Source organism: Acipenser ruthenus, chromosome 13 (assembly GCF_902713425.1).
Source record: "Acipenser ruthenus chromosome 13, fAciRut3.2 maternal haplotype, whole genome shotgun sequence".
Lineage (NCBI taxonomy): Eukaryota > Metazoa > Chordata > Actinopteri > Acipenseriformes > Acipenseridae > Acipenser > Acipenser ruthenus.
This window is the reverse complement of record NC_081201.1, coordinates 11,882,274-11,905,149: the sequence shown is the minus strand read 5'-3', so window position 1 is coordinate 11,905,149 and position 22,876 is coordinate 11,882,274. Positions and strand designations below refer to the sequence as shown.

Below are 22,876 nucleotides of genomic sequence, written 5' to 3'. Positions count from 1 at the left end.
ACTAGGTCACTTCCTGTTCTCTGACAGCAAGCTTTTCCTTGAGAACACATTCACAAAGAAGAACAGGAACTAGGCCACAGAACATTAAACCTAATTCAGCCACAAATAGTCTGGCTTTCATTACTCAAAATTAACATTTAAGTATTTGAATTAGATCATTTTAGACTAGCGTGGTGCTGAAAATAAATTAACACAGCACTTAACACAACACACATAAAAACAATCGCTTTTTATTTTATTTTCAACATTTATACATTTTTTGTATAATTAAAATGTATTTATACTAGCCACCAAACTGGTAAATCACTGAATCATATACCCTACCACTCACATGCATTTACAGTAATACAGCTTCACCAGAAAAGCATGTCCAGTTCAGGGTTTAAAAGCCTATCGCATACAGGTAAGGGGGAGGCACTTGTAACCTTTAATACAATTCACCGGTCTGTTCAGAGGTCCTGGACCAGTTGATACAGCCACTTTTCCACGCAAAACAACTTTGTTTAAAAAATAAAAATAAAGAACACCACTAGACAATCACTTATAAAAGTTTTCCCTTGTAAATCTGCAGTAATTTTGTAGTATTTGCCATGGTTATACTATGCATTTACCATGTTTTTTTCTTAACCTGCTTTACCATACCTCTCTATACTTTACAATGCTTGCGTATGCTTTACACTTTTACTGTGACAAACTTTTATAAGGTGGGGTACACAAAACAAATGAAAAACATGTGAAAATATATATAAGCAACACAAACATATATGAAAAATAGCACATTTCTCAGTGTGTATGCATACAATTCCTGAAGTCATACATCCATTTTATATTTTGGGTGCTTAAAAGGAAAGGACTGAATTATGTTGTGCAAGTCCTACAAGTAGAGGTACGTTACTTATTTTTCTCAAAATGAGAATCAAAGTTACACAAATGGAAATAACAGGCAAATCATTCAAGGTCTTTTCAATTTTTTTTTTTCACTGTGTAACTTGAAAGGGTTTATTGTCTTTTGCAAAAATAATAAACGGCTTTGTAAATCACGCTTCCAGTCTCGCAGTCAGGCTAGCAAACAGACAGTTCTGATGTTCCATAAATAGTGGATAGCTTCAATTTTTCTGTCATATTTACAGCCCAGAGCCTATATAACCAAATTACTCATTTCCAGTTGGGTTTGATTAAACTGGTAGAGATTCATCTGCAGCACCATCACATTTTAAATGAACTGCCAAACCCCCGTGTTAATTGGCTCCTAAATCTCTACATGCAAGGTAGAAGTCTCTGTATTTTGCTTGCCAAGCTTCATGCCTTTAAGGTTTGCATACTGTACACTGCAACATATAAAACAATGCTGCTACAAAACTAGACTGTTAATAGCGGACACAGAGGTTCCAATGTAGTGCTTCGTTTCTGGTTTATCGTTATATATTGGATGCAGTCACTTTGTATGTTTTATGGGACTCAAGTTGCTTGCCGATATGCTTCAAACAACATGTACTTACTAGGGGAGTCATTGCGATACTTTCTTTACGTGACTTCTTTTTTTTGTATAGTAAATAGAGATATGTATCATTTGTATTAAGATACAAGGCCATAAACACAAGATAGCTCATTGTAATTGTTCTTGAATGAATAACTGTGTTTTATAGTTGGTATGAATACATTCTCTCCCTATCCCATTTCATTGTTGTTCTTTAACAGAACGGTCCATTATTAAATATCATTTGATCTTATGCCTCATACAAGCAGTCCCTCAGGACTATCACATGTATTGTGACAGACTATATTTAGAATGGCATATCGCGACACGTATCGTAGTGTGACACCCCAAGTATTTCCTTATTTATTGAAGGTAACAACAGCAGGCTAGGGCTAAAGAAAGAGTCAATAAACAGACGTTAATAAGACATGTAAACCGATGTTACCGAATTAAATCTCATAGAGAGAGGTCAGTATAGTCTCACAAAACAATACAGTCATAATTATAAACTGAAGCTTTAATAGATACTTCCTGGTCTCACTTTAAGAGGAACACTGAAGTTTAGAAATAGGAGCGTTACAGTATTGGCTCACTTTGAAATCCAAAGGTAAATATTACAACCTTAAAGGGGAATTGATTACAGCTATACTTGAAGGCCTTTATGCAAAAAAAGTGTCAAGTGCGTGTGTACAATGATGTATATTTACCATGTGAAACAACTGATACACAAAAGGAGGCATACATTTTTTGCAACTCCCACTAGATGGCAGCATCAAGTATCACAGTTCCTTTAATACAGTGATCCTCAAGCTATAATACAGTACATGGGGGCCATACTCTATACTTTATAACAGCTAGCCTGAAAGCAGTAGTGAAAATGCAAGCCCACACCATGACAGCAGTAATAAAATGGGCTGCAGGAAAATCACATTGCAGTTACCATCACCATTGAGGGGTTACCAAGGGTCTGCTGCTGCACAACCCCCCCCACCCCCCCACCTTGGGAGCAAACTGCTTTTCATACAACTGTTACTCTTCCAAATGTTCAGAGGCTTTTTATTTATTTATTTTAAACGAAAGTTAGACATTTCAAAATCCTTAATTGCCAATTACGCCAATTACGTTGAAAAGCTGAATTATGTGAAACAAAACATCTGACCTCCTACGGTTTTAAAATGCAGCGGTGTTAAAGTAAGATCACAAACATTAAGGCTGCTGAAACGTGACAATGCCAATAGAAAGCTATACGATTTCTGAACAAGAAACTTCTGGTATTAAAGTAATTGTAACCAACACATTAATTAATTAAAGCGTACCCATTTTGCACTTCAATTAGCTACCTAAGTCTCAAATGTGCACTTCTTAAAGAAACACATATTTTACCAAACATGTATTTTATTTTAAAGCAGATATATAGTGCTACACTAGGTTAAAGAACGTTCCTTGTTTGTTTGCCTTACCTTCTGTTACTGCTTCACATGCTTGTTCATTTGACCCCAGCAGTGTCTTTGGGCTTAAGCATGTTATTGGCTGAAAGCATGTCAGTCAATTGGGGAAGCAGCCGATTGGTTACTGACAGGAAAGAAGCCAGGGAAGGGGTGAGGACAATGTCACTCTCCAGGTGACCCAGGAAGTGCAATACAGTCTAAAAGTAAGGCTTGCAAACAGAGATTATCAGCCTAATGTAGAACCTAATATGTTGTTTTAAAATGAAAATCCAGGTTTGCTAAAACATGTGTTTTTCAAGTGACCATTTGAGACCTATATATGATTATATTTTCATGGCGGAAACAATTAATGGAACTACTCTGTAGTTTCAATTACTTTAGACCAGGAAGTCTTGGGATATGTTTGCATGAGGGACTTCAATTTAGTATACAGTCAGCTGACCAAAGTCTCCCATTCATGGCTTGGACTTTATGCATTCCCAGCTCAAGTATTCCTAAAAAAGCAGCACACGTACTGTAGCTTCACATTTGAAGAAGTATCTCAGTGGCTTTCGCAGATGTCAAGTTTATTGCAACCATGCAAACAAATGAAGATAAATAAAACATTGAGAACACCCTCACACTATTTTCATGGGTCTTTTCTACATCACTGCAATATATACAGTGCAGATATGACTGTAGCAAGACTGGTTCAATGCTTATGGTGGTTTGCAGTATTGAAATATGGGTGATGAAATTATAATACAAAATAATAATAGTTCTAAATAAAAACAAAACCCCAGAAATGAATTAAATATTGTTTCATTTTATACTGTGCACTATTAACTCAACACTATTAAATACTATTCAAAAAATCCCCATGGTGGTTACGCTTGACATTTGAATAGATTTTATTTCTTTATAATACACATAAAAAGTAACTTTACAATACTGCAAATTATGTAGGCTTAAACCACCATAAGACCCAACTGAAACGATGTATTCCTTTCATGACGATCTGGAGATTACAAAAGACAGCAGGAGAGGAGAGGTCAGTTCTGGTCTTCAGCTAAGATCTCTTTCACAAAGGAGGCTACGTCTGTTTCCTTGGTGTCGTGTAGTTTGAAGAAAGGGTGCTCCTGCACAAGGAAAGACAGGTTAGTCCGGGCTGGTCTTGAGCACAGATTGAGAACTAACAGACCACAATTATACACTAGGGTCGCACTGAATAGTCCACTAATTGCCTGTAGAAAAATGTCAGTCGACTAATTGCATGACCAATTGCGGTTGCAATCCATTAACACATAAAAGACATTTTAGAACATTAAAAATCTAAATTCTAGCCGTTTTAAAATAAAATATAGTACGTACTTAAAATAGAGCACCTGTATTACCAAATACTTTATTACCAAATATTTTTACCTCAACTATTAGACTCTACCACCATGACATTCTGTATAGCTACTGCACCCCCGTTATGTGAAACTACTAGTAACATGAAGATATACTTACCATAAGCTCAAGGTAGTTCATTCTTTCTACGGAATTCTTTTTTAAACTAAAAAAAAAAAAAAAAAAACACACACACCACAGGTCAAATTGGTATTTTAAAAAAGTACAACATTCTTGATCTTCTGAATAAATGTACCTTTTAAAAGTATATATGAGATTCAATTTTTCTCAAAGAAAAAAATATTACTCCTGCAGTTGGGTATTTACACTAAGCCAGTAAAAGTATATGAAGTTTGTTTTTTGAAATTACGTGACCGATTAATAATCAGTTCTGTAAGGGATTTCAAGCCGTTATTTTTCAGGGAGCCTTGTTAGTTTTGGAACAGTAGGATGAATGATACATTCCCGAGACTCACCACTGAGCCGTGAAATCCACAAAGTCCTTGGAGAAGCGGTCCGCTGGAAGCTGCGGGGAAGGCTCTTCCACTACCTGCTTCAGCTGCTGGAACGGGGTCCCCCAGGACTCGTAGGGAAAGCGAAGAATCGCTAACTCAATCTGCAAAGACAGCAGCGTGCCAGCTAAGCACAGCACTCCCAGGAAGTCCATTCACAACATAGCGCATTTTCACAGGAAGTCATTTCGAGATATCTTGAAATGACTTCCTGTTCATTTCAAGATAGCGCTAAATGATTTTGAGATGTCTCGAAAGGAACAGGAAGTTATTTCGAGAGATCTCTAAATGATTTCCGGATATCTCTAAATGAATGGGAAGTTATTTCGAGATATTTCTACATGACAGTTTGGCGTACCATGCTAGCAAAACATTATTCAAAGATATCTAAATCAATTTCACATATCTATTTCATTTTTAAGTATCTTTCTCAAAATTAAATTAAGATAGTCAAAGGGTTTATTTACAGATATCTCATTCATTTAAAATATATTTGCAAATGATTTACAGATCTCTAAAAACCAGTAAATTTCATTTTGTACATTTTCTTTGTAAGTTTTGCTGACATTTAACTTCCTCCTCATATAACAGTGTTCAGTTTAACCACTACAGCTTTGAATAAAAAAAGGCTGTTTGAAAAACTATGCATACATTATTTGTAATTCAACAAAATGTTACATTATTGGTAGGGGGTGAATACTTCTGCAAACCACTGTTTATTTTCTAGGTGGCCCAGAGGAGCTACTTTGGATTAACCCTTTGCGGTCCTATGTCAGACCTGGTCCGACATTGCAATTATTCCTATCCGGTCCAATGTCGGACCCTGTCCGACATCATCAAAAAGACGCAAAAAACGGGTTTCTAGTCGTTTTTTTCTCCGAAAAAAGCTGAGAAAATCATTCAATGGCCGAGTGGGAGTGACAGGAGTCGAGACAAGCCGAAAAAAAAATTTTAAAAATTTTTTAAAAATGGGCGTATCTCATGAATAGTCATACTTGCCCCTGGCATCAGATAACGGCGGCCATAAGGAAACAAGCTGGCTGTTACTGCATCAGCGCTCAGAATATCACGGACATTTGCAGAGCTTTTTTGAGATGTTATAGTAATAAAATAATGACTTGGATCGCATTATTGAGGAGTTTGGTGATAAAACGAGTGATCAGGAGATGATTGATCAGTATGTACGACTATTATTATTATTATTTATTTCTTAGCATATGTGAAAGCGATAGCGAACGAAAGGGTGGGGCGGGGCTGGAGATGCTTAGTGAGTGCTTTGTTGATATGCAGGGCCTTTTAAACCCGTTTGACTGTGGAAAAAAATGCTTTTAAACAGCGTGTCTAAAATTAACTGCGCGTGTGAAAATAAATTGGACCTCACGCGCCTGACACCACTTAATAAATGGACTGCAAAGGGTTAAACTGACCACATTTTTCAAAAGTACAATCCAATACTTCCATTCTCTGCTAAACATCTTTTTCTATTGATTGTAAATTAAAATTCAAGTGGAACACCACCAGAACAATAGCTATTCCACTGAAAATTCATAAGAATTTGTGGACATAGTTTTATAATGGAAGCCAGTTACAGGATTTTGCCAAGGAGAAATAACTTCAAGGACGGTAAATATATATTTGTTCATTTAATAAGCCGTTTTTTTTCATCTGATCAGAACAAATTGACTCCCATACATTGTTCCTACACTAGAATCTTAATACACTTCAGATTCTTCGCCGTTTGATGTGCTTTAGAAACACCTCATTGGAAACTGAAATGAATCAGTTGTTTCAGCTTTTGTTCGGTTCTAAGCGTGAAATGATCTGCAGTTCAAAGAGCCGCTGAATATATTTCATTTACTTCTACAAGACAGTCCTAAGACATTCTAAAACATAGGGGCAAATATTCAAACTCCTAGCGTGTGTCGCAAGGGGAGTTGTAGAGATTTTTTTTTCTCCAAGTCCCTTTTGCGAAAAAAGTTGCGCTTCTGAGCGAGATTCAAAATAGATGTTGCGTTGGAAAAAATGGGTTTGCAAGTTGTTTGCTTTTCCTTCAAATTTGGGGGAGGTGTCATGAATAATCCCGCAAGTTCAACACCACGAGCTAAACTGAAAAGTTCATTTGCTCGCAAATCACTATGTTGCATGGAAATCACTTAAAACTGGTTCCACTCCTCTCAATTATTTCGCAGGAAGTATTTCAGGACAATCTCTGTTTCTAGTTAAAGTGAACATGGCTTTCAGACAGTTACATTTGCAAATGCTAGCAGAGCAAAAGAAAAAATGGAGATATCGTGCAGGCAGAATATACAGACAGCGTATAACATTCCTTGACTTGTCTACTGAAGAAGTCCTTAGTCGATTTATACTTTGATTAACATTTTGGTTTATTTCCAACTCAAACATTTAATTTATTTGTGGTTTATTTTAAACAATACTAATTACCAGTGGTTCATTTGTAAAGAAAGAGGTGCCGGGGCGCAAGCCATGACAATAATACCGTTCTTAAGATCCTCACATTGAAAATCATAACAAGTTTATTTGAAAGAATATTGTACGTACTAGTGTTAGATTTGATAATCACGTATTCTACAGCATATATGCAAAGCAGTAGTATGTGCAGAGATATAAATTAAAAGGCAAATGCAGGACAAAAAATAAAATAAAAAATAAATATGCCTACATAGGCACATAACACGTAGGGCAGAGAGGGCAGTGCCACCCGCTCTTTGGGGGGGGGTCGGGGGTAGCTGGGGACGACGACGACACAACTATGTATTTTGCCTGTAGTAATAGCTGGGTATATCTAACATTATCAGCGCAGTGAATGCAACAGAACCTGCAGCATGTGGAGATTGCAAAAAAAAATAAAAAATAAATAAATAAATAAATAAATAAATAAATAAATAAATAAATAAATAAATAAATAGGGAAAGTTAGCAGGTAATATTCCTGCGTGGGGGTAGGGGTACAGGGAGGCATGAACTCGTTTAAGTTCAACACTAACCCTAAATAAAATGTTGTTCCTGTTATTAAGCACTAGTATAATTGGAAGCAGTGGTTTTTAAAAATAAGCCAGTTTTCACTTTAGTGAAGTAGGCTACAATATTTGTTTTCATTAAAAACGTGTTTATTGAAATAAATGTTCAGATTTCATATTGAAGCTTGTTGTGTACTACTCATTCAATCAAACCAAGTAGTGTAGGAATTTGCTTGTATCGTTCAAGACGTTTTTCAAATCAAATAAGCTTATTTCAGGTCGCAGTCCTTCTTTCGCAGCCAGTGTCATCTTTATGGCACGTAAATGGTAAAGTAAAGTAATTAAATGTCCCTGTCAGAGGACTGTCTCTGTTTAGCACACGCAATTTGTCAAGCCCAAATAATGCCTCTTCATTTTGCAAAAAGTTGCGATGGTTATATACCTCGAGAGAGAGGTCCGGTTGATTTCCTGTGTTAATTCATGTTAATTTATTCATTTCCGCAGCGCTGCGATAATTGCAGTTTCTCCGCAAATCTTTTTGATTTCACTCAGTTGCGATTTTATGTAAAACATTCACAACACAAGCAAAGTTGCGAGAAAGATGAGAAAATTTCGCAAGATCTTTGAATATTTTCCCCATAATGCCTAATAGCTAAACGGGTGATATTCACATCGAGGGCACGGTGTAAAGAGGAAAGTAACACGTTACAATTCTCATCATCACCAGGTCATATTAACAGAATAATGTATGTTTAGAAGTGTTCAGTGGCTACCTCTAATCAAGCGGAGAGTGTATTTCTTGCACACCCTTTGCTGTGTCATACAAAAGATCAGTTTTTGTAGAACCTATTGTGGTTTAAATATTTAGAATTCTTTGTCACTGACATAAGCGTGAGATGTACACTCTTAGAGAAATTATAAGTGTAGTTGCTGCTGACAGGTTCCAACTGGGACTTGACAATGACTGTTTAAAGACTCTACCAGCGTGATTCCCAGACTCCAGACATCAGATTTGACATTGTATCCCTTCTGACTAAGTTCTGGATTGATCCTTTCAGGCTGCAAGACAAAAAAAAAAGAAATATCCTAAATTACTACATTTTTGAAAGCAACACATGTTACAGTACACTGTGTTAAGAAATCTCTGTTTGCAAGCCTTGCTTTCTATCACATTCTATTTAACCTAGAACAAGGAAGAAGTAAGGGGTACTTGATTGAAGTCTTTAAAAAAAATCTTAAGAGTTGGCAAAGTTAACCCTAACAATACTTAAAGCGCAGCACAGAAACCAGGACCAGAGAACACGGTTGGAAATGATATGGCGATAGACAGAGGGAAGGAGACACATCTTCACACAGAGAGTGGCGAGGGGACAGAATGGGCTACCTAATCATGTTGCTGAAGGAGACACTTCACACAGAGTCCCGAGGGGATGGAATGGGCTACCTAGTCATGTTGTTCAAGGAGGGCAACGTTTTCAGTAGTACGGACTATGTCTTTCTTGATAATACTCACAGCCATGTAGGGTTTGCAGCCAGCATCCATGGTCTTTGCAACAGAATCTACCAGGTACCCGCTGATCCCAAAATCACACATCTTCACATGTCCTTCGTTGTTAATGAGGACATTTGAAGGCTTTACATCTGAAAAGGAAGATGAATACTGTGACATTAATACCACATGTCGGGGTTCTTCGTGATAGAGCTTGTTTTGAATAAATGTTCTATAAATAAGATATCACTGTAGCTACCCCAACTCATTTGAAGGTACTGTACAGTAATCTGTTACTATTTCCAAGACAGTGTGGCGCTCGTCCCTTTATAGAGCTGACCTGGGTGGAGTTTTTTAAATTCCTCTAGTAAAATATCCTCATCCGTGTCAAAATTTAGATAGAAGTTTACATTCATCCTAAAATATTTAGTATTTTGTGAATATCAATGTTTTGTAAATGTTTGTTTTAAATGATATGTAGTATATGAAAAGAGCAGTATGAAAATTAGAAAAACATGTTTGTCCTTCATATACACAGTGAACATTTACAGTGGCTCTCAAAAGTATTCACCCCCCTTGGACTTTTCCACATTTTATTGTGTTGGAATCAGATTGGATTTAATTAGGAGTTTTTGCCACTGATTAACACAAAAAAAGTCCATAATGTCAAAGTGAAAATAAAATCTACAAATTGTTCTAAATTAATTACAAATATAAAACAGAAAATAATTGATTGCATAAGTATTCACCCCCTTTGCTATGACACACCTAAATAAGCTCTGGTGCAACCAATCGTCTTTGGAAGTCACATAATTAGTTGAATGGAGTCCATCTGTGTGTGCAATTAAGGTGTTTCACATGATTTCAGGTTAAATACACCTGTCTCTGGGAGGTCCCACAGTTGGTTAGTACATTTCCTAACAAAAACTACATCATGAAGATGAAGGAACATTCAAAGCAAATCCGGAATAAGGTTCTTCAAAAGCACCAATCAGGGATAGGATATAAGAACATTTCCAAGGCATTGAATATCCACCGGAGCACAGTAAAGTCCATTATTAAGAAATGGAGAGAATATGGCACAACTGTGAATCTGTCTAGAACAGGCCGTCCTCAAAAACTGAGTATCCGGGCGAGAAGGGCACTAGTCAGAGAGGCCACCAAGAGGCCTATGGCAACTCTAAAGGAGTTACAGTTCCACGGCTGAGCTGGGAGACACTGTGTATATGGCAACAATAGCCCGGGTGCTTCACAAAACTGGCCTTTATGGGAGAGTGGCAAAAAGAAAGCCATTGTTGAAAAAAAACTCACATCAAATCATGGCTAGAGTTTGCCAGAAGGCATGTGGGAGACTCTGAGACCAAGTGTAAGAAGATTCTATGGTCTGATGAGACCAGAATAGAGCTTTTTGGCCTCAACGCTAAGCGCTATGTTTGGCACAAGCCTAACCGCACATCATCCTGAGAACACCATCCCTATCGTGAAGCATGGTGGTGGCAGCATCATGCTATGGGGATGCTTCTCTGCGTCAGGGCCTGGAAAGCTCGTGAAGATAGAGGGCAAAATGGATGCAGCAAAGTACAGAGAAATCCTGGAGGAAAACCTGCTGAAGTCTGCAAGAGACCTGGGTTTTGGGAGAAGATTCATCTTCAGGCAGGACAATGACCCCAAACATACAGCCAAAGCCACACTGGAGTGGTTTAAAAACAAAAAGGTCAATGTCCTGGAGTGGTCCAGTCAAAGCCCAGACCTCAATCCAATTGAGAATATGTGGAAAAAGTTGAAAATTGCTGTTCACCAAAAGTCCCCATCCAACTTGACGGAGCTTGAGCAATTTTGCAAAGAAGAATGGGCAGAAATTGCAGTGTCCAGATGTGCAAAGCTGGTAGAGACTTATCCAAATAGACTCATGGCTGTAATTGCTGCCAAAAGTGCCTCTACCAAATATTGACTCAAGGACCAGAGCTTATTTAGGTGTGTCATAGCAAAGGGGGTGAATACTTATGCAATCAATTATTTTCTGTTTTGTATTTATAATTAATTTAGAACAATTTGTAGATTTTATTTTTCACTTTGACATTATGGACTTTTTTGTGTTGATCAGTGGCATAAACTCCTAATTAAATCCAATTTGATTCCATGTTGTAACACAATAAAATGTGGAAAAAGTCCAAGGGGGGTGAATACTTTTGAGAGCCACTGTAGCATTTCTGTTTCTACAAATACTTGCTAGTCTGGACTGAGGGAGCCTAAACTTGCACATGCAGACGCACACGTACATGCACACACGCGCACGCACACGCACACGCACACGCACACGCACACGCACACACACACACACGTACGTTTGGTGTAGCTACTGTTTGGCTATGCAAGAGCTTTATTACTCTTCACCAAATTGTATTACACACTGATCCCAGCAGAGGGGAGAACATACCTCTGTGAATCACTGACAGCTTGCTGTGCAAATGCTCTAATGCTTTGACAATCTGCAAAGGAAGAAAGCAGAATGTTTGGCAAATTGTTCAATGACGGTAGACTTTTACAATGCACAGAGACCTTACTCCTGCTTGGGGTGGGGCCAGTAGGAATGTTAAACAACTACTTTTAATGCTGACATCTGTGTGTGCATTACTCTTGATATGTGTTAGAAAATGTGTTCATCAGCCCTTTATTGCAGGTATTTAATATACAGTACTGTACATTTTGGAGATTTCTTAAATTTGAATACTACAATTATCCATGCAAAACAATTGTATGAACTCCCCCAGTTAGGCTAAAAGAGGTTTTATTGTCGTGGAATCTCTCTCATGAATAGAAAGCAGGTCTCCATGTCAAATGACAAATGTAGCGTGATCTACAAATGACAACAACAGTTTAAAACACTTCACTAAAATAAATTCATACTTACAGATACAGACATTTTTCCTAGAATATCTTCTGGTATTTTCTTTCCTTTTTCGATCACCTTCTTGTAGAATTTATCAAGTGAGGTGTCCATCAATTCCATGCAAATCCACACGTCACCCTAAGAGGGGAGAGAACTTAGATTTGAGAGTCCAAAACTGACACTGTGGCTTGGCCAGTCCATGGTATCTGTCTGCCTGCCACAGTGGACCACTCAAAATAATCTATATCTATCTATCTATCTATATCTATATATCTATATATCTATATATATATCTATATATCTATATATCTATATATATATATATATATATATATATATATATATATATATATATATATATCTCTCAGATCTACTGGAATCCAGTTCCCAGGCTCTCATTGGACATGCAAGCCTCAACAGACACCAATAATACTGGTTAGAGGGTTTAGATTTGCTTTGGCAGTACCTCTCGGAAAAGAGCTCCATAAAAGGTGACTGTGTAGGGACAATCGACTGTCCGCATGGAGATATCCAGGTCCATCAGCAGCCTCTTCTGTTCCTGGCTGTTTACTGTTGCTCGGATTCTCTGAGAAAGGAACGACAGACATAGTGAGACCTCCACAAACAGGGAGGCAGCGAGCTGCAGTACACAGTGAGAGCTCCACAAACAGGGAGGCAACGAGCTGCAGTACACAGTGAGAGCTCCACAAACAGGGAGGCAACGAGCTGCAGTACACAGTGAGAGCTCCACAAACAGGGAGGCAACGAGCTGCAGTACACAGTGAGAGCTCCACAAACAGGGAGTCAGCACACTGCATTACACAGTGAGAGCTCCACAAACAGGGAAACACTTTATTTTAAGTTTACTAATTTTTTTTAATGGAAAATGTACAGATTTTCACTCAATTTGCCCCACTTTAATTATTTTCACAGATTTTCAGTCTTCCAAAAAAAACCTAAAATAAAAAGGGACTTGAGTATGTCTGTATCATTGTATAATGCATAATAGACTATTTTGTTAAGTTATAACTACAACTTATCACAAGTCATTGATGCACAATGGTTACTGAGTTCAGGTTTCTAAACTTCTACATGTAACAACTATTCACTGTACAGTATATATACAGTAGACTAATCCAAGCCACTTGGATCCCTGTTGATATTAGTGATTTTTTACTGATCATAATCTCTACAATACTTAAAAACAAAACAAACAAAAAAAAAAAAAAAAAAAAAAAAACACAACAACAAAGCCTTGTCTAGTTCTGTTTCATGTTGCTGAGAATTTTATACCACAGAACAGAAGTACTGAAGTGTTGTCTCTTCAGCTGTTGTCAGCATGCATGCCCAGTCCAGTCTAGTCTGCCAAGGTTCACGTGGTAATGTGTAAAAAAAGGACTTACTTTAACAGCCATTATGGTCCCGCTCTGTGCATGCCGAACTCTCTCCACCACACCATAGGCCCCTCGTCCCAGCTCAGAGATCGACACCAGGTCATCCGCCTGCACCTCAAAGTTCTGGGGACACAATAAGAACACTACTGAAGGAGCTGAACTCAAGACATTCCTGCTAAAGCAAACACTTGTTTAAAGAATAGCTTATTGTCGCCTTATCTTGTTTTATGATGTGCCTTTATATTTATTTATTTATTCATTGCATTTATATAGCACTTCGTATACAAAAGTATCACAAAGCACTCTACAGAACATAGCAGAAAAAAAGACTAAACCAACTGCCAGTCAGACCATTCAAATAACAGTAGACACAATACAAAAGCAGCAATTTTAAAAGTTACATTAAAACCCACTAAGATAAGAAAGCCATTTTATAAAAGTGCGTTTTTAGTTTTGACATAAACTGTAATGGTCCCAGCTTCCCTGACTTGTGAAGGCAGAGCATTCCATAATTTCGGAGCTCTACAAGAAAAACCCCTACCTCCCGTATTGCTTTTGTTGACCCTAGGAATAACCAGCAGCCCCGCATCCTGTGACCTCAGAGTGCGGTTTGGAAGATACGGGGTCAGTAACTCCTGCAAACAACTAGGTGCTAATCCATTCAGGGTTATAAGCACAATCTTACAATCAAATCTATATTATTATTTATGTCTTAGCAGATGACCTTATCCATTATTTTTACATACAATTACCCATTTATACAGTTGGGTTTTGACTGGAGAAATCTAGGTAAAGTACCTTGCTCAAAAGGTACAACAGCAGTGTCCCCACCTGGGATTGAACCAACGATCCTCCGGTCAAGAGTCCAGAGCCCTAACCACTACTCCACACTGCTGCCCCCCTACCGCACAGGGAGCCAGTGTAACGAGGCCAATACAGGGGTAATATGGTCACTTTTCCTGGTTTTAGTCAGAATTCTAGCAGCGGTATTCTGAACAAGCTGCAAGCTGCACATTTTGGGACACCAGAAAAAAGTGCATTACAATAATCAATTCTAGATGAAACAAAGGCATGCATTAGGCTCTCAGCATAAGATACGGAAATAATTGGTAAAAAGTTTGGCTATATTTCTCAAATGGTAAAAAAAGATACTTTAACTTCCCTAACACGAGTCTCAAATGATAGATCTGGTTCAAAGATGGCCCCCAAATTCTTAATTTCTAGTTTAAGTTTTGATGAGAGACTGCAAGGGTCGAGCTCACATAGTCCCACATTTCCTTTCAGTTGGTTCTGTGAGCCCACTAGCATAACCTCTGTTTTATCTAAATTCAACATTAGAAAATTCTGTGACATCCAGTGCTTGATGTCTGTAAGGCAAGTAGCTAATACACCCAGGCAGAAGAAATTCCTGGCTTTAGGGACAAATATAGCTGGGTATGATCAGCATAGTTTACAACATTGACAGCTAGTACTCAGCTGTGGCCAGCAATACAATTTGATCCAAAATAGCCTTACTTCTATGAAGGGGCTGATCTAGCCTATGGCTGGTAAGTAGAAGTGAAGAGTAGCTCCAGGACTAATAAAAGGGCTTTGATTCAGACTTAATGTACAAAAGACAATATATAATTGCAATAAGAACAACAGAAATATCAAAAAGTAAAGGAACAGTACAAATATAATAGGACGACGAAGATTATCTGTAATATGGTTTCTAATATGAATTCCCAGTCTCCATGTTCCTCCATGGTTAGGAAGAACAAACTGATCTCTTACCCAGAGATCACTGATGTAATCTTTTTTTGGCACCAAGCCCTTGTACATCCTCTATAAGAGCCCATGTCACATCCTAAATCAATTGTCAAAAATCTCGAAAAATAAGACCATAAAAGGAAAGAGGGAGAAAGTGGAGTTCATCATCCTTCGAAGAAACCATATTATAGGTAATCTTCGTCTTCTTACCTAGTCTAATGAACTCCACACACAAGTTGAGTTATCCCAAAGGATAAGACAAGATTATGGTTGGCAGAAGTTAGAAGAGGAAGACACAGAAACAGAGTACAAGTAGGCTGAAAGCAAGACACATTCAAATTATACTGCTAATAAAGGAGGCCCAGGTAGCCTGTATTGGGCAGATTTTAGTTTTGCCCCTATATTAACCATAACTTACCCCGTGGGTTATGATGGATCCTGAAGATGGTTTCCTTTCAAGGCTGCAACAGAAGTTGATGAAGGATGAGATCCAACTTGTATTTGCCTGGTTTTGTGATCCCTTTACTGAGATCATAGTCACTAGAAATGCAGTTTTCCCCAAGTAGTTATTTTCCTTACCTGTAGCCAGGCTCCAAACCGTGGTAACCTGTTATTTAATACAAACTAAGGCTCCCCTGAGGGACAACATGTTTCCTTAGGGGGGTTTAGGTGGTAGCCACACCAAACGACTCTAGACACCCTAGGGTGGAGAACCTACAGAGTGACATTCCCAGCCAGGTATTGTGTTAGAGATTGCATCGATGTGAGCATTGATGGGGTATGTAGACCTCTGAAACAGATGGCTGAGGTAGGATAATACAGGTAGATAGAGAGAATTCAAGTTGTGTACAGATTTTGGATCGCACCTGAGGATAACTTCTTTAATTCATCTGTATGGACCTGAAAAAAGAGGTGGTTTACCCTTTCTTTTTTTAGCAAGTAGGGTTTGTACTTGTTCAGATAGTCCTAGCTCTTCAGTAGTTGCCCTTCAGTCTTCAGGCAGCTAAACTCAACCGCAAAAGATTGTGGAAAACATCGTCCTGTTCTGGACAGCAGATCGCTGCTCCACTGCAGATGCAGCGCACCGTTTTCGCTATTTCCAGGATCTCAGAAATCCAAAACCTTTAGGCCCAGTGAGGAGCTAAGAACAAGACTGAGCCCCTCTCAATTTACTATCCAAATATAGTTGGCCTATTCTCAGGGACGAGTATGCCTACATATGCCAGTCGACAAAGAAATTAACTGGATTGTGTGATGTGGCTGCTCCCTGCTGAAGACTGGAGCAATTAAAGTGGCAGATGGTGTTCTGTTGTGCAAAAAAAAGGGCTCCTCTTGTAAACTAGTAGTTGAATATGCCCTGTAGCACATCTGGTGGATCGGTTACTTGTGGGGTACCCTCTGTGCCGAGTATATCTGTGATGCTATTGTTGAGTCCAGCAAGTAGATTGACTGGATTGTGATGCTTAGTGATTGAAGTATGCCCTCGTTGTAACTGGACAAATGGTTTTCAGCACATGGCAGACTGCTGGAAGTCAGGATGATCTTAGTGAAGGTAATAGTTATCACCTTGTGGTTCCTGTTGTAGCTCCCAAAGAAGGCTTGATGCTGAGGAAAACTGGAAAGATGGATAGTTAAAAGAAAAAAAGGAAACATTCCTATGCATGTCACCTGTAGTTTTGCTTCTCTTAGCAAGGAGATTACTGCTGCCAATGTCCAGAAACTGCTGAAGTAATTGTGCTGTTGGCCTGGCTCCTATCTAGAAGAGGTTTGACAGCTGATGGTTTGTGAACCATCCTCTCCTATGTGAAATACACTCTTCCTGCAAGTGTATAGAATTGGGTTCCCAGAAATGCTGACAGTATGCTGTAGAGGTGATATTTTTCTGTAGACCAATACGCCTCTGTCCTGGAAGCCTCTGTGCTGCAGGCTTTACCGTCCTTTTCTTTGTTTTTTTGGAAAGAGAGAGATAACTTGCCCTCAAAAACATCTAATGATGTCCCAAAATCCCTGGAGTTATAGAAGAGAATCACAGGATTTGGGGATTGTATGAAGGAAACTCTGTTTTGAGATTCTGTTTTTTTTTCTTGGTTTCGTTATGTGTGCTACTCTGCTACACCTGGTAACTAGGCAACCAAACCCTGCCACTGAAATTACAACCGCAAGATTTGAAATTCGCTTTAATGATAACAAACAATGTCTTCAGCTACTCAGCTCAACGTGGCAGAAGGAAATGAAAAACTGACTTATTGAATATAATAAAGGAGCACCAAATGACCTTTTTATCTTAGATTAGTGTGTGGGGAAAAAACGCAGAGTGTAGGACATGCTCTGCTGCCTTCTGGTAAAACTTAAAAAACAAATCGACACTGTAGACTAAATAACCAGGGTAGCGGGTAGCTAGTGATGCTACTTCAGGGTTTGGTCGCCCCTGCCCACGCGAGCCTCAGGTCCAGCCTGGCCAGCTGGTAGCACCTGGTTTGGCCCCCTGCCCAGGATAACGGGATAATAAGAATTGTCATACTGGCCTAAAAAGGACTGTGACAAAGGAGACACAGAGGAGACATAGAAGGACTGCAAAGAAGGACGCATAGTTTTCAGTTGTTATTTTTTTACATTTGCCTGTATTTGAACAAATGTGGGTTCTTGATTAAATGTCATTAAAGATGTTTTCACTCTGCCTTCTTAACAATCCTCTTGCAATTCAGGTGTTAATAAGGACACAGTTTTAAACAAAACTATTTTTGTAAATGCCAAAAGTTTTACCAGGATCTCATCTGTCCGCGACCACATATTACTTTCAGACATGTTAGATTTGAGACACTAAAATCCCAGGATTCATAAAAAGCCTCAGGATTGCAACCTCTATGCCTTGTGAATGTTACTTCATCTATATTTGGTGAATAAATCAGCTATAGAGATCCCCAAGAAAGAAAAAAGAAAAGAACATTGAGCTGGTATTGGTAGGTCCCGATGGAGAACAGAGGTATTACTGCAGTCATTATGTATGTGGAGATGGAAGTGGCTCTCCTACAGATCTATTGGAAACTGTCAGTCTCCTGGGAGGACTGCCTTGATGGTGGTGGGGGTGCCATCCTGAATTTTCCCCAAACAAATGTAGCGTTCAGAAACAAAACACTCTGGGGAAAAAAAATACCTTTTTTTTTTTTTCTTTTTACTACAACAGATACCTGGAATGGACCCCTTCTGAAAGACTGGAGCATGGATTGAATCCTTTGTAACATTCTCTAGCGTAACCACTTCTCTGTGTGTGGATATCTCTGTCGCTGGTGTAAACTGTTCTCAGTGTTGTTGGCTATTTATCCTGTAGAGTAGTATAGGCCTTTTATCAAACGCCTATACTTCCTCTGTACCCAAGATAACGCAGAAGAATTTTTGACAGTTGAGTTAAGATATGACGTGGGCTCTTCTAGACGATGTACAAGCTTGGCACCAAAAAAAGATTACATCATGGGTAAGAGATCATTTTGTTCCTCCTGACCAAGCAACATGGAGACTGGGAGTTCAACTCATGTGTGGAGTTCCTCAGACTAGGTAATTATCTATAATGTGAAGCCCTTAAATTACAAGGATTAATACAAGACTTCAAATATACTTAAACAACAAAACAGAAAGAAATGGGTCCTTCATATAATGGGAACTGGTTTATAACAAAAATGAAAATGTATTCATGGCTTTAGGTTAAAAATACATGGTCAAGTGTAAAGATATATAAATACATGGTCAAGTATAAAGATATATTAATACAATGTTAAGTAAATATCTGTCACCATTCAAGACAATGAACTTTTCTCTCCCCACTCCTCATTTCTTGTTGCCTCAGAAATACAACCCAGTTATCATAAACACTTTCTAGCTACTAAACCAGAATTTAGATGATGTGAGCAATGGTGGCACATCCAAAGGCTTACTATAGCTAAGTGGGGGTTTTGAACTAGTGCTTGCAAAAGCTCTAGGGTTTTTACCATGTCGTCTGTATCACTCTTTTTGCAGTTCTCTCCTGAAAAAGAACCTTTCTGACAATTTAAATGGCTTCAAATGAACCTGAAAAGCGCTTTCAAATGCTATTAAATGGTTTCAGAATATGGCACCTCAACCCCTCATTGTTATACCATGATTTCCATTACACGAGAGTAGTGAGAGACCGTCACGGCCAATGGTACCAGGTACAGAACTGAAGATATAAATGATACAAACACAAACAGGTATGGACAGCTTTCTACTAAAGTGACTGCAGCAAACAAAATAAATGGGTTATGTTATTTTAAACATGTATTTTTATTTTAAAACACGACATCTGTTTGATATAAATGCTTTTAGGATAGTGTTAGACTTCCTTGGTCACCTGGAGGGAAAGCCTTCAATGGCTTCTTTCCTGTCAATAACCAATCAGCTACTGAGGTGAAATCACCCAGGAAGTAAAACATATTTCCTGTTTTCAAAGAAAAAGGCAGAGAAATGTAAAATTCTTTTAAAATTTAAGTAGTAACATATCACGTTTGCTATAGCATGTTTTTCTTTTAAAACTGCACATTTGAGACCTACAGTATGTAGCTAATGGAAATGCAAACAGGTAAGATTTGAGTTATTTTGTGAGCTGCAATCACTTTAAGGGAAAAACAGTTCACATGGTAAGTGACTGTATTTAGAGGGTACAGTTCATATGGTAAGCGACTGTATTTAGGGAAGGGTACAGTTCACATGGTAAGCAACTGTATTTAGGGAAGGGTACCGTTCACATGGTAAGGGACTGTATTTAGGGAAGGGTACAGTTCATAACAGCAGGCTGTCCGAGGTGAATTACTTCTCTGCTCACTGTGATTAAACCCTGTACGAGTCACAGCCAGCAGTCTTCTCCAGGTTATCTCAAACCAATCATTACAGAGCCAGCTGCAGATGAAGTGTTAAACCATACAACCACAAAACACCATACGGAGGATCAGAAACAGGACTCCTTATTTTAAAGAACAGGTCAGAAATAGACAGAAGATAGCTGCATGTAAAAATGTATAGAAGGAAAAAAAAGAGCATCTTGGCCACAGACAAGCATAACGGAAGTTCTATACAATTGCATGTGTGTTAGACGTTTTCACTGCCACTGACAGAGATAACTGTTGCCACAGACATGCGTGTCCATGTACAGACACGTTACAGACACGTTACAGACAAGTTCCAGACCCCCCCCCCCCCCCCGAGTGCAATTCAACAATGTAGTTCTTAAACATCACACATACTGGATGTATAGTATGGCAGCACATGTTAAAAATGTTTTTTTACTGCAGGATTGTGATTTCCCTTTTTCATTTGGGGATCCCTATTCAAGATTATGAAGAAACGCTGTATTTGTGATATTTTTCAACCCCGTTTTTAAAGCAGAGGGGTGAGGTGTGTTTTTGTTTAAAGCACAGTTTAGCATATTTTTTCAGAAAGGGAACCAATACATTTACCAAACAAGTAATAAACTATTTAGATGTTTAGGGGCCAGTACAACATCTCAAGTTGATTCTTGTTAGTTATAAAATTGTAATTGGCTGTTTTACGTGTTTACTTTACCCCTCTGTGTAAAATTTGTGTTTTTTTGAAGGATTTACAAAAAGCAGACTTATGAAAATCAGGAAACTGGTTTATGAGAATGAACATGGGAAAACATGGGAATTTGCACTACAGGTTTGAAAAAACACTGGGCACTCCAGGGTCTTTGAAGAGAAAGAGGAGTTCTACTATACCACAATCCTACATCTGTGTACTATACCCCTCCAGTTTTATCAGAATTCACAAAAAGACTGAACTGCATCAGAACTATTAAACAAAATTAAAAAATACAAGTCATGCCTATTGGTTTGGCAAAACTACTGCCAAGCTTAAGAAAAAAATTAAGCAGCTGAATCATACAATATAAATTAGGACTTTTAACCCACCCCAGCTACCGAGTGGCAGCAAATTCCTACATTTCTATTGGAGACTCCGCTTGCGAGATTTAAAACGAGATTACATTATAGAAGGCTTGTTCGTGGGATTTAAAGCTATACTACAGTTAGAGAGTGAGTGTGTATTTAAAACAGAATTGCAAATTGTGGCGTAATGTTAAAAAAATGCCTAGACACACAAAAACCCCAGAAGAATGTGCCCGTGACCATAAGGAAGTCTTTGTGGAACAGCAAAGGAAAGAAGGTACAACTTAAGTGTGGAAGTACTGTCGAGTTACTAAACATACTGTGGCAGAAAAGCACCCAAGCATTTTGGAAAGTAACCGAAAAAAATAAATTTCATATTAGTATATAAAAAGTGAAAGCCCAGAAAAAAAGATTTACATAAAACTTGAAAATAGCTCAAAATAAGCACTGAAAAATGAAAATTAATAAAAACAGAAGCACTAAACAGAATACATCTGTATCAGCGGTGACAAATTTTATTGTGCAGTAAAGAGCCATAATAAATCTAGTTCTCCATCTTAACTTAAACTCCTGCTATTGTAAAATCTATCACAGTTTTCTTTAACACTCATATTCATTAACGTGTTGATGGAAGGGTCTTTTTGTGATGCGATGGTGCTCAGATATCAGGTTGCAAACGTCACACTTCTTGAAACAGGTTAGCTTCACTGGGAACAGTTTGCATGATTCCAATACATAAACACTGCTACACGTGTGCTCAAGAGGTAGTGTAAATTACTCATGCAATGTAAGACTCTGGCATCTCTCCTCTAGCACCAAGATGGCTTTTTTTTAACCCCAGGATGTACCTTTCATCTCCCTACTCTTTGACCTGCCCACTACATCTGTTCATATCTCCTCAAGCCCAAATAATTTATTTTTAAATAATGTAAACATTGCCCCCTGGTCTGTTTTTTTCACAAGTTAAATACTTTTCTTTTTTAGTATTTGAACTGCTTTCTTTCACGGTTTAAAATGGCTGTATCAACTTTCAAATGCAAAACTATTTAAAAGCAACCATGTTGTTTCAAAAGCCAGAGCAGCAAAGATGCTTGCAGGGACTTCAGGTTAGAGTTCTCAATGGGCGTTTGTAACATCTCATATCAGGATTACGTTGACTAATATCAACTTTCATTGTGCTTGGATTATGAAAAGAAAATCACCACTTGTGTCAAACCTTGCTTTCACAGCAAACCTGCAAGAGCTAAAAAAAATCCCTTTGATAATCCAATAACCCACCTCCCTGCACAGATCCTTGGCACCTGTCTTGCAGAAAGTGCATGACCTCAGCAGAAAGCATGATGCAGCTCGCCTCAATGCCACAACCGAGACGTCTCTCCTCGTCTTACACACCCGTAAGGAATGCTGGACAAGCTGTCAGCAACTGCTAATGAAGGAGCTGACTCTATCGCTAATACATGCTAATTACAGCTGAAAACATTATGCAGTGGCATTGCATGTGTCTTCAATGCACAGCTGTTTGCACCAGTATATGTATTACAAACTTTTGTGCAAATAAACTGCCCCTCATTGAATACAGCCACATTTCCATCTGTGTGGTAAAATCTCATCTTGTTGCCAGGATCAAACTGGGGCTGACACTGGTTCCATCTGCAGA

General features: G+C 38.4%; 1 protein-coding gene across 2 annotated transcripts in view; it reads right to left on the bottom strand.

Moving 5' to 3' along the window:
• Positions 1-214: 214 nt before the first annotated feature.
• LOC117418403 (dual specificity mitogen-activated protein kinase kinase 3-like) overlaps positions 215-22,876 on the bottom strand; it is a 68,107-nt gene continuing 45,445 nt past the window's right edge. For both annotated transcript variants that reach the window (XM_034031406.3, XM_034031405.3), the window contains exons 4-12: positions 13,568-13,681; positions 12,631-12,750; positions 12,186-12,302; positions 11,712-11,763; positions 9,299-9,426; positions 8,767-8,844; positions 4,773-4,912; positions 4,417-4,462; positions 215-4,043 (exon numbers count right to left, since the gene is read on the bottom strand). In XM_034031406.3, coding sequence (XP_033887297.1) covers positions 3,957-4,043; positions 4,417-4,462; positions 4,773-4,912; positions 8,767-8,844; positions 9,299-9,426; positions 11,712-11,763; positions 12,186-12,302; positions 12,631-12,750; positions 13,568-13,681 — 882 coding nt within the window. In that variant the 3' untranslated portion in view covers positions 215-3,956. The remainder of the gene's footprint in view (positions 4,044-4,416; positions 4,463-4,772; positions 4,913-8,766; positions 8,845-9,298; positions 9,427-11,711; positions 11,764-12,185; positions 12,303-12,630; positions 12,751-13,567; positions 13,682-22,876) is intronic.